Source organism: Ictidomys tridecemlineatus, chromosome 2 (assembly GCF_052094955.1).
Source record: "Ictidomys tridecemlineatus isolate mIctTri1 chromosome 2, mIctTri1.hap1, whole genome shotgun sequence".
NCBI classification, from domain to species: Eukaryota; Metazoa; Chordata; class Mammalia; order Rodentia; family Sciuridae; genus Ictidomys; species Ictidomys tridecemlineatus.
Window position 1 is genome coordinate 8421383 of NC_135478.1, and position 10678 is coordinate 8432060.

The following is a 10678-nucleotide window of genomic DNA, read 5'->3' on the forward strand; positions in this document are numbered from 1 at the left end:
GGTGTCTGCCCAGCTCCTGCCAGGCATTGGGCTCCATCCCCAGGAGAGCAGCAGTTGGGCACATCACAGATTAACTAAAAGTCTTACCGAGAGGGAAAAAGCAAGTTGCAGAATATAGGCAACATTATGCCATACTTTCTATGTGGAATGTAGCACACAGAGCATGAATGCTAAGTTTGTTTCTTAAGATTAAAAGGTTATGGCTCAGTGGTAGAGCACTTGCCTTGCATGGGTGAGGTACTGGGTTCTACCCTCAGCACCACATAAAAATAAATAAATCAATAAATAAAGATTTTTTTAAAAAAAGGATTGGAGCTGGGCACAGTTGTGTGCACCTGTGATCCCAGCGGCTAGGGAGGTTGAGACAGGAGGATTGAGAGTTCAAAGCCAGCCTCAGCAACTTAGCAAGGCCCTAAGCAACTCAGGGAGAGACCCTGTCTCTAAATACGAAATAGGGCTGGGGGTTGTAGTTCAGTGGTCAAGTGCTCCTGAGTTCAATCCCTGGTATCACAAAAAAAAAATTTCAGGGACGAGGGGCTGAGGATATAGCTCAATTGTGCATGCACAAGGCCCTGGGTTTGATCCCCAGCACAAAAAAACAAAACAAACACAAATTTTTTTAATTAAAAAAAAAAAGATTAAAAGAGTTGGGCTGGGGATATAACAGAGTTGGTAGAGTGCTTGTCTCATATGTACTAAGACCCTGGGTTCAATCTCCAGCACCACACACACAAAAAAAAGATTAAAAGGGTTGGAATGGGACTGGGGTTGTGGCTTAGTAGCAGAGCGCTTGCCTAGCATGTGTGAGGCACTGGGTTCGATCCTCAGCACCACATAAAAATAAATAAATCAAATAAAGGTATTGTGTCCATCTATAACTAAACTTTTTTTTTTTTCTTTAAAAGGCTGGAATAGAGAAAGATTTCAGCTTTCTCTGTAACATTTAATTTTGCTACCATGATGAATTTTATTTACGCACCACCACCTCTGGCTTTTGTCCATTTAATACCCAGTCACCCAAATAAAATTTCAGAAAAATGGCTAGAATTTTTTCAAATTTAGAAGGCATATTAGAGATCATCTGTCTTTAAAATGTGAATTGTCTATCTGGTACGGTGGCACACTTGTGAAATTCCAGTTCTTGGAAGGCTGAGGCAGGAGGACTATAAGTTCAAGGCAGCCTGGGCAACTTAGTGAGCCCCTATCTTCAAAAAAAAAAAAAGAAAAAAAGGGCTAGGGATGTAGCTCAGTGGTAGAGCATCCTTGGGTTCAGTCCTTAGCACCAAAGGAAAAAAAAAAAAAAAAAAGGTGAACTGCATTAAAGTATGAAATAAACCTCAGGGCATCCTGGGAGATGTGTCAAAGAGTTAGGTCACTGGCTTCCAAAGCAGCTGAAACTGAGAGACAATTGTGTGGCTCACCTGGGAGAGAAAGGGCAAAATGTGGTGAGTAGAGATTACAAACTGGTTTCAAATACAAACCCTAAATTGAAGACTTTTAAGTACATTTCGGTAGAAGCCCTTTCAGCAAGAGCCCGGGTGGAAGACACTAGTTAGTTTGTTCTTTATTCTCATTGGAAAGTTACAGGGTTACTTATCAACAAAATGACTGTCCAGGGCAGAGAAACCCAGTGGCTTTTATGTACAGGCCCATCCCTGGGGACACTTCCTGAGGGACCTCGGCCCCTGTGGCCTCACTTGGCCCCTTAGAGGTCTCTGGGAACCAACTGCAAAGATGCAGGAAACAAAAGCCAGTCTGATCTGGCACTTGTTTTCACCCCAAGGGGAGGTGGCAGCTGGTAGTATCCTAGTCCCTCCCAAGTGGCGGTGGGACCTCACCTGGGAGCATGCCCTTCCTACTCCCCTCCCAAGAGGTCTGTCTTGGATGGACACTCCTGGGCTATAGGGAGGGCTTGTGGGTTCCCACTCTGGTCTGCTGGAGCGGTGTCATTTGGATATGGAGGCATCCAGCCTCCTTTCCTGGAGGCTGAGTATCCACTCCGTAACCTCCTCTTTGTTGTTGGGTATGAATACAATGCTTTCTTTTCTCCCCCAAACAACAAAAGTGCTTCAACAGGTACAGTTCTGCTGGTCGATCTGTTTGCGGCAGGGTTCCATGGTGACAGCTACGCCCACCCCGCTCCGGCCCGATGTCATTCGAGTCACCTCACTCCAGGTGTCTGTGTCTGGGTCGTAGCACTCCACACTGTCCAGGAACGTGTGACCATCATAGCCTCCTGTGGGGAGAGAGGAGGGGCTGTCACTACTCGGGCCAGCAACAGCGGGAGGAAACACAAAGCAGCAGCAAGATGAAGAGCATTTCTATGCAGATCACAGCAAAAGCAGCCACCTGTCCCCCAGAAATGGAGTCGGGTTGGGGGTGAAGCTCAAGACCTGGGTTTGATCCCCAGCATCAAGGGGGTGGGGGCAGTCTGGACTCTTCTACCCAGTCCCCAGGGCCTCACCCAGGACGTAGATTCTCCCCTGGTGCACAGTAATCCCCAGGGCACTTCGACGATGCTTCATGGGGGCTACAAAAGTCCATGTTTCTGTCTCCACATCAAAACGCTCCACGCTGTTAAGCTGGTCTTGACCATCGTAGCCCCCGGCGGCATAGATACGGTTGTGCAAGACGCAGACTCCTAAACAACACCATGCAGGGAGGGTCACTTTGGGGCCTGGCCTTGGGGAGCCCAGCCACCATCTTCCCTCTCTCCCAGGGACCCCTCAGAAACAAAACTGGGAGCAGGAAGTTTGGAGTCTGGAAGATTCTACCTCTTCTACATGCATGGCAGGTTTGAGGGTTGAAACAGGAAGAGGCTTCACCCAGGCCTGGTGGAGTTTCACCCCAAATTGGGGGTGTTCCTGGATGCTCCCTCCCCACAGCCCAAGCCCACCTGCCCCACTTCGGATGGTGTTCATGGGGGTGATCATTCGCCACTCGTTCCTCTCGGGATAGTAACACTCGGCTGAATTAAGGCGGTTCGTCCCATCAAAGCCCCCGACGGCATAGAGCAGGCGATTGAGAACAGCTACACCCACCCCGATCCTCCGAGTCAGCATTGGGGACACCAAGTGCCACTCATCACGCTCGGGCTCATACCTGCGAAGGGCATAATAAAGATGGTGACAACAGTAATCACAGCTGACCTTCCTGGCACACTTAGGATGGGCCCCATACTCCCCCCCCAACCCACTGTGGTACCAGGGATTGACTCCAGGATCACTCTACCACCTAGCTCCATCCCCAGAACTTTTTCATTTCTTATTTTGAGGCCGGGTCTTGCCTATAGCCCAGACTGATCTCGAACTTGCAATCCTCCTGCCTCAGCTTCCTGAGCTGCTCAGGTTACAATGTGAGTGACACTGGGACCCCTGGGCCCCACACTCTTCTAGCTCTTTATAAGTCTGACCTCTTTAGTCCTCAAAACCATTCTCCAGGGCAGATCAGCAGCTCCATTTCCCCAAAGGAAAAATGTGACTTCACCACATCCCCAACAGCCTGATGAATAGGTGGCCCCATTACTGTCCCTCATTCACAGATGATGAGATGTCAGTTTGGAACAGTGAGATGGCATGTCCAGGGTCGCCAAAGAGCGGCAGAGCTGGTGTTCAATTCCAGAACCCCAATCCTAACAACTAGAATACTCCGGGTGGTTTTCCTCAAAGTGTGATGATCAGAGACGGGGTGACCACATGTCTGGCTGGCATAGGCACTTTGAGTTCATACCTGTGTTGCTGGTTATTAATAGTGTCCCTCTCTTTCTTGAAAGTAGCCTGCAGAGGGCTATTCGCAGACCACATACATAAGAAGGCTCTGGGGCACTTATTTAAAAATTCTCATTTTTTAGTCTGGCTCCAAACCCACCAACTCCAGAATCCTGGTACCCTCAGTCAGCAGGGCATCTGTTTGTTTTTCACTGGGTGCTGGGGCAGAAGCCAAGGCCTTACACAGGCGGAGCAAGGGCTCTACCACGGCTACAGGCCCGGCCAGGTGTTACGGTTCAACATAATTAGCTTATTACAACAATTTGAAAGTGATGGGATTTTTTCCCAGTCTATCAAAGGAGCCATATGGGTTTGTGACAATCCAGTCAGCAGTTCCAGACCTATACACAATGACCAAGGTCACTGGCTATAAATCTCCGGCCAGCTTGGCTTCTACATCCCCAAGACAAGGGAAAAGAGTAGGGGCACACATCAGAATCCCTGAATCTCAATGGGACCATTAGGAATGGGACCCTGGGAGTCCCTACCTCCGGGCCCTGTCACTTACCTCTCCACACTGTTGTGGTGAATGCAGCCGTGGGAGCCTCCGACTGCATAGATGTGCCCGTCGATGACCCCAACCCCGATGCGGTTGCGAGGCACGCTCATGGGGGCACAGGGCGACCACTGGTTGGTCATGGGATTGTAGCAGTCGAGAGCGTTCGAGTCGGTGTTGCCATCGGGAGAATTGTTTCGGCCGCCCACGGCGTACAGCAGCCCACCCACCACACAACCCGCCAGGCCACTCCGTGGAACCTGCAGGTCGGCCAGCCTCAGCCAAGTGCCGTCGCTGGGGTTGTAGGCCTCCAGGTAGCTGAGGGATTGTCGGAAGTAGCCGCCGGCCGTGTAGATGAGCCTGCCGACCTTGGGCGCCCGGCAGGGCATCACCTGCGTGGGTTTGTGCAGCGTGAGCTCCTGGAAGATCTTGACCAGGTAGTCCTTACAGCGCGAGTCCGACTGCAGGATCTCGCACTTCTGCAACTGCATTTGCAGAAAGTGGGGTGTGAGCGAGTGACAGCGCACCGCGCGCAGCAGCGCCTGCACGTAGAAGCGGCGCTGCTCACAGTCGTATTTGACCCAGTTGATGCAGGCATGGAAGACCTCGGACTCGCAGCGCACGTTCAGATCATCCCGGCTGATGAGAGTCACCAGCTGGCAGTGGGACAGGTTGAAGAACTCCTCTTGCTTGGCCACCTGCAGAGGGCGCTAGTGTGACAGGCTGATTCCCACGTGTATCCATTCCCCCCGCCCCCCCCAAAGTCCTTCTCCAAGCACTAGCTGTACTACCATTAACAAGGTACTCAATGAACTTAAACAAGTTATTCAATGTCCCTTTGACAGACTGGTTTTCATCTGTAAAATGGATATTCAAATAGCAGAAAACTCATAAATTGTGAGAATTACATGAACTAATACTATGTGCCAGGCTTGAAGAACACATTCTGGCAAATGGGCAAAGACCAAACTGCTTTGCACCTCCCCACCTCCCACACTCTGGTGCTGGGGATGGAACAGAGGGCTATCTAAGAAAGCACTCTACCTACCAGAGATAAACTTCAGATGAGTGAAATGAATAAGCGACTTAATACTATGTGGCAAAAAGACAAACACGAAAAGACACAGCATACTGTATACCTTTTTGTATCACTTGGTTTCTGAACTATAAAAACATATGCTTTTTTTAAATAATAAACTGCATTTTTTCATAAGGGCAGACTGACTAAAAAAGGGAAAAAAAAAAGCAATAGTAATAGTCTAGGGAAAAAAAATGTATAAAGATTCTAAAGTAGTCAGCCTGAGCTGCAATGCCAACCCTACCACTTTCTATGCCATCTTGGGAAAACCTCTGAATGCCCAAGGCCTTGATTTTCCTCTATTGCAGAACGGAGGTTGTATTAACAGGCACATCATAGCAAGGCCACTCCGAGGGGACACGGGGAGGGTGGGCCCAGACAAATATCTCCTGTCAGGCACCTGTCTGTATAAACAATTTTGGTTCAGGCATCCCAAACCCATGTAGTCCCAAAAAGGAAACGTGGGACAAGCTAGTAGAGGGACCTACTTGCCAGACCCATCATCACAGAAACCATGAGCCCTAGGACTAAGGCAGGAGCTCCTCAAGGAATCTGGTCAACCCCAAGTCATATAGAAGTGGAGAACATTCATCCCGAAGGAGAGAAACAGGGACCAGGGTAGCATCTACCCAGTTAGTTCCAACTACTGGAGGAGGAACTCAAAAATTTCCAGGTAGCACCTCAAAATACAGGACTTCTTAAGGTTTAGAGCCTGGGGCACAGAAGATGGGTATTTCCTCAGAAGATGACTCAATAATTTAAAGGATGTAAGTCACCTAGAACAGAGGCCAGCCCCCAGCAAGTAAGTGTTCAATAAATACTCCTTGTGCTTAGCACCAGGCATGGTGGCTCATGCCTGTAATTGCAGTGACTCCAGAAGCTGAGGCAGGAGAATGGAAAATTCAAAACCAATCTGGGAAATTTAGTGAAACCCTGTCTCTCAAAAAAAAAAAAAAAAAAAAAAAAAAAGGGGCTGGGGATGTGGCTCAAGCGGTAGCGCGCTCGCCTAGCATGCGTGCGACCCGGGTTCGATCCTCAGCACCACATACAAACGAAGATGTTGTGTCCGCCAAGAAAAAATAAATAAATGTTAAAAATTCTCTCTCTCTCTCTGTCCCCCTCTCTCTCACTCTTTCTTTAAAAAAAAAAAAAAATCAAAAGAGCTGCAGCCGGGTGTGGTGGCGCACACTTGTAATACCAGCAACTCACGAGGCTGAGGCAGGAGGATCACAAGTTTCAAGGCAGTCTCAGCAACTTAGGGAGACCCTCAACAATTTAGTGAGACCTTGTCTCAAAATAAAAAGACTGGGGATGCAGCTCAGTGGTAAAGCACCCCTGGGTTCAACCCTTCCCCCACTGCAGAAAAAAAAAAAAGGCTGGGGATATAGTAGTTCAGGTCATGCATGAGCCCTAGATTTGGTCCCTAGCACTGCAAAAACAATTAAGAAAAATAATAAGATACTTACACCTCATATACATGGCCTGAAGGGCTTTTGCATACTATGTTTAGTACACCTGTGTTCTGTGAACCATTGAATGAGGTCAGGTGTGGAATTTTCCACTGGTGGTGTCAGTGCTCAAAAGATTTTAGATTTTAAGCATATTGGGCTTGGGATTTTCACACTACAGATGCTCAATATGTATTATCGTCTCTTGGGTAAAACCTCTCTACTTACTGCTACCCAAGAATCAGGGCTCATGCTTGTGATTTTTTTAAAAAGAGAACTCTTCTATTATTTTTTCTTGACAACTTCCTGCACTGAAAAAAAGAAAATGAAACCAAAAATTGTAGAGACAACATTGCGTGGACCCAGAAAATACAGCTAAGGGTCAAACCTGCAGTCTGCCACCTGTCATGGGTTTTCAATAAATATTTGCTGACTGCCTGCTCAGCCCACTCTGGGGATAGGCTCTTGTCATAGTCACCACCCTCTGTCCCCACCTTTGACCCCAGAGAAATCAGGAAACGTAGACACCCACAAAGATGCACTGTATCTCCCAGAGCTGTTCACCAGGGTCTTTCCAGATGTGTGCATTAAGAGCTCAGAACCACTGGACATGGTGATGAATGCCTGAAATCCCACCAGCTCAGGAGACTGAGGCAGGAGAAACGAGAGTTCAAGCCAGCTTGGGCAACTTAATGAGGCCCTAAGCAACTCAGGGAGACCCTGTCTCTATATAAAATACAAAAAAAGGGCTAGGGATGTGGTTCAGTGGTTAGTGCTCCTGAGTTCAATTCCCAGTACCAAAAAGAAAAAAACTCAGAAGCTAGTTTTGCTCCAGATCTCAGTTGGTCCGGACCACTACAGGAGGAACTTGAACACTGCCAGGAAGTACCGCAAAGTCTGACCTTTCCCATCTCAAAGGGAGATGGTGAGGACCACCCATCCATCCTGGTCTCCTGACAATTGTCCCGTAGCCCGCTCTGTGCTCACCTCCCCAAAGTGCATGTAGATGTACTCCCGGGCCCGCTGATGCAGTTCAGCACAGCCAATCTGCTCGGCAAAGTTGGCAATGCCAATGGCATTGCTGGGGTCCAGCTGCTGCACCAGGAAGTCGCTGCAGGCGCGGACCACACTGTCGATCTGGTACATGACCGCGCCGTTCATGACGTGGAGCACACACTTCTCACCCATGGAGATGGAAGCTGTGTAGGCGAACTCGATGAGCCGCTCCATGACCTGGGGGTGGATGCCCTCGATGGACACCACCTCCATGCCCTGCTCCCGCAGCCCGTTAGTGAACATGGCCTTGAAGACAGGGCTAGATGAGGCCAGCACCACCTTGTGGGCCATAAACTGGGCAGCCGGGATGTCCTTGTACTTGACTTGCAGCGTGACGTCGCAGAGCTGCTGGCTGAGCCGCAGTTCATTCATGATGCCGAAGGCCTGTTTGGTGTGATCCTCCAGCGTGTAGCTGAAGGTGCGGTTGCCATGCTGGGAGGGTGTCACCTCAGCCTTGCACTCAGTGGAAGCGTACATCACCGCGTCCCCTGCCCCCTTGGGGCACTGTGAACACAGGGGCAGGAATCGGCTGCAGGCCCCAGCCCTGCTAGGCCCAGGTTCTGGCTGCATGGGGTTCCAGGTGACAAGGGGCAATACCACCGCTGGCAGTCAGGGGCCTGGAGGAGGGAGAGTACAGCAGCTGGGGGCAAGGTCAGGCTGGGCCAGCACCTGCCGGGCCTCCTAGCCAAGTAAACTGGGTGAAGCAGGGTCCATTTGTACTCTAACTTCCTCCAACCTCAGTAGGGCCCAAAGGCCCCTCTAAAAACAGATTAGATGTCCTTCCCCCACTCGGAATCCTCTACACTTCCTGTGCCCTAAAGAGTAAAACCAAACTCCTCAATGGCCCGCAAGATCCTATACAGCCTGTCCTTACCCATGGCTTCCCTTTAGCCACTCTGCAGCCAGCGGGTGGCCCTCCCCCGCCTGGAGCAGGTCAAGATCATTCCTTCATTCATCTCTCCAACATTCATGGAGCGGAGCGCCAACTATGTACCAGGCACTGTTCTGAGCACTGAGGACACAGCACTGAGCAAGACAGACAAGAACCCGACCTTCATGGAGTTGACATTTAGGGAGGAAAGGAACATAAAGAAAACAAGCAAGTTCTGAGCAGAAATCAGGGTCGCGAAGAAAATTACAACAGCACTGTGACTATGTGACTTTGTCCATGAATCAGGCCTGAGAAGGTGAGGCTGGAGCTGAGACAAGAATGCACATAGAAAGAGGAGGGAAAGTTCCAGGCAGAAGAAAGCCAATGCAAAGGACCAGGGGCAGATAAGAGACAGCCTGGAGAATCAAGGAACGGTGTAGGAGAGATAGGGATTCGTGGAGATGCCTCAAGACTAGAGCCAGGGAAAGAGTTATGTTTTGAAAGAGGGTTGGGGAGGGGTAGAATCTGCAAGAGGTTTCCTGGGTTCTGGATCTCATCTTTCTGGGGCTCAGCCCACAGTCACCTCCTCCCTGTTTTATTTCCATTACAGCACGTGTCAGGAAATGAAATGCTTTTCTTTGCTGGTTTGAGGAGGACGGACGGTCCCTGTGCCCCAGTCCCAGCGGTTCAGAGGCAGGGAGACCCGCGTAGGTCAGCATTGTCCTCCCACCCCCGACGCGGTTCTGTGCGTCCCGCCCCGGGCCTGGCACTGCTCAGGAGCCTGTAAGCGGGTGGCTGGCCGGCTGCCCACTCCACTGTGTCTGCCAGAGCGCCCTCATCCACAGGGCCCAGGGCGCCTCTCGGCCTCCTTTCCCGTGCCAAGGACCCGGGCTTGCCTCTCAACCTTTGGCCAATCGGTCAACGGTGACCCCTGGGCGCTGGACACTTTCCTCAACTAAGCGACAAGTGGGGGATTGCGCATGTCCCGCCTGAGCCCAGCCACCAAGGCCTGGAGAAGGGAGGAAGTGACCCCGCCGCAGCCTCTAGGGCTGCCAACCCCAAAGCGCAGATCCAGCCCCCTATCGCCGCGGGGTCCCCAGGCCTCCGTCCAGGCGGCGCCCCCTGAGCCTCTCGCGGGGTTTCAGTGGCTCCCTGGCCACCCCGCGAGTCTCGCCGTCCAACAAAACGATCAGATCTGGGCCGCGCCCTCCTGGCCCTGCGCGGGGCCGCGCGAACTCGGGGGCGCCCGTGGCCGCGGGGCTGGGTTCCCCGATTCCCCAGCACAACCGCAGGGGCGTGTGCCGCCCACGGTGGCCGCAGCCGGAGCCCAGGCCGCCTCACTCACCCCGCCATGGCCGCGCTCGGGCTCCGCCTCCGCCGCCCGGGCCCGGGCGCCTCCATCGCTGCGCGCCGGGGGGAGGCGCGGAGCGCGCGCAGGTCACCATGACTAAGCAGAGCCGGGCGCACGCCGTTTCACAATAAAAGTCCCCCGCGGCCCCTGGCCTCGGGCGGCGGGGACCGGAGGGGGCCTCTCCCCACTCCCCCGCCCCGCCCGCTGTCGCCAAGCTACGCGGCCCCAGAGCTGCGACCACAGCGCCCGCCATTGCGACGCGGCGTGGCGGGAGACCTCGGAGAGACTGGCACCCACCCGCGTGCCTGGAGTCAGAGCCCCGGGTTCGAGGCCCGGTGCGCCCTACCCTCTCCGTGGACACCCCTCTCCGCCGCCCCCGCCAGCTCGCCCACCTTACCCCCGGTGTCGCCTCCGTAGATGTCCTCGGAATAGGGATGCCCAAGGCCAGGCGGAGGCTCTGGGCACAGTGGTGCCACCCACACGCAGCGTTTCCGGAAAACCCGAGGGTCCGAGGCCTGGTCGGTGGCGACTCCAGCCTAACTTCTCAGTGTGGGACCAACTGTCGGGGGACCTCGGTTCCAGGTCCTGGAACCACTCCACAGTGGCCGTCG

General features: G+C 52.3%; 1 protein-coding gene across 3 annotated transcripts; it reads right to left on the bottom strand.

The window, feature by feature from the left end:
• Positions 1 to 1539: 1539 nt before the first annotated feature.
• On the bottom strand, positions 1540 to 10678 carry Keap1 (kelch like ECH associated protein 1). Of its 3 annotated transcripts, none has more exons than XM_040290464.2 (6): positions 10465 to 10678; positions 7777 to 8462; positions 4276 to 4961; positions 2897 to 3102; positions 2465 to 2641; positions 1540 to 2236 (listed from the first exon to the last, which is right to left on the bottom strand). In XM_040290464.2, exons 2-6 carry the CDS (start codon positions 8413 to 8415, stop codon positions 2070 to 2072), a joined length of 1875 nt encoding a protein of 624 aa, XP_040146398.1. In that variant the 5' UTR covers positions 8416 to 8462; positions 10465 to 10678; the 3' UTR covers positions 1540 to 2069. The 3 variants fall into 3 exon arrangements, with proteins under 3 accessions (XP_040146398.1, XP_005336185.1, XP_077892179.1); XM_005336128.5 differs by lacking the exon at positions 10465 to 10678 and adding an exon at positions 10062 to 10201; XM_078036053.1 differs by lacking the exon at positions 10465 to 10678 and adding an exon at positions 10062 to 10181 and having other exon boundaries at positions 7777 to 8349.

What these genes read in the sequence shown, in the direction of transcription:
- Keap1 (XM_040290464.2), bottom strand. Translation starts at nt 8,415, where the DNA reads ATGCAGCCAGAACCTGGGCCTAGCAGGGCTGGGGCCTGCAGCCGATTC. An exon ending in CACCACAACAGTGTGGAGAG is followed by an intron (nt 3,103 to 4,275) that starts GTAAGTGACAGG and finishes TGCCCTTCGCAG; the next exon opens with GTATGAGCCCGAGCGTGATG. An exon ending in GGGGAGAATCTACGTCCTGG is followed by an intron (nt 2,237 to 2,464) that starts GTGAGGCCCTGG and finishes CTCTCCCCACAG; the next exon opens with GAGGCTATGATGGTCACACG.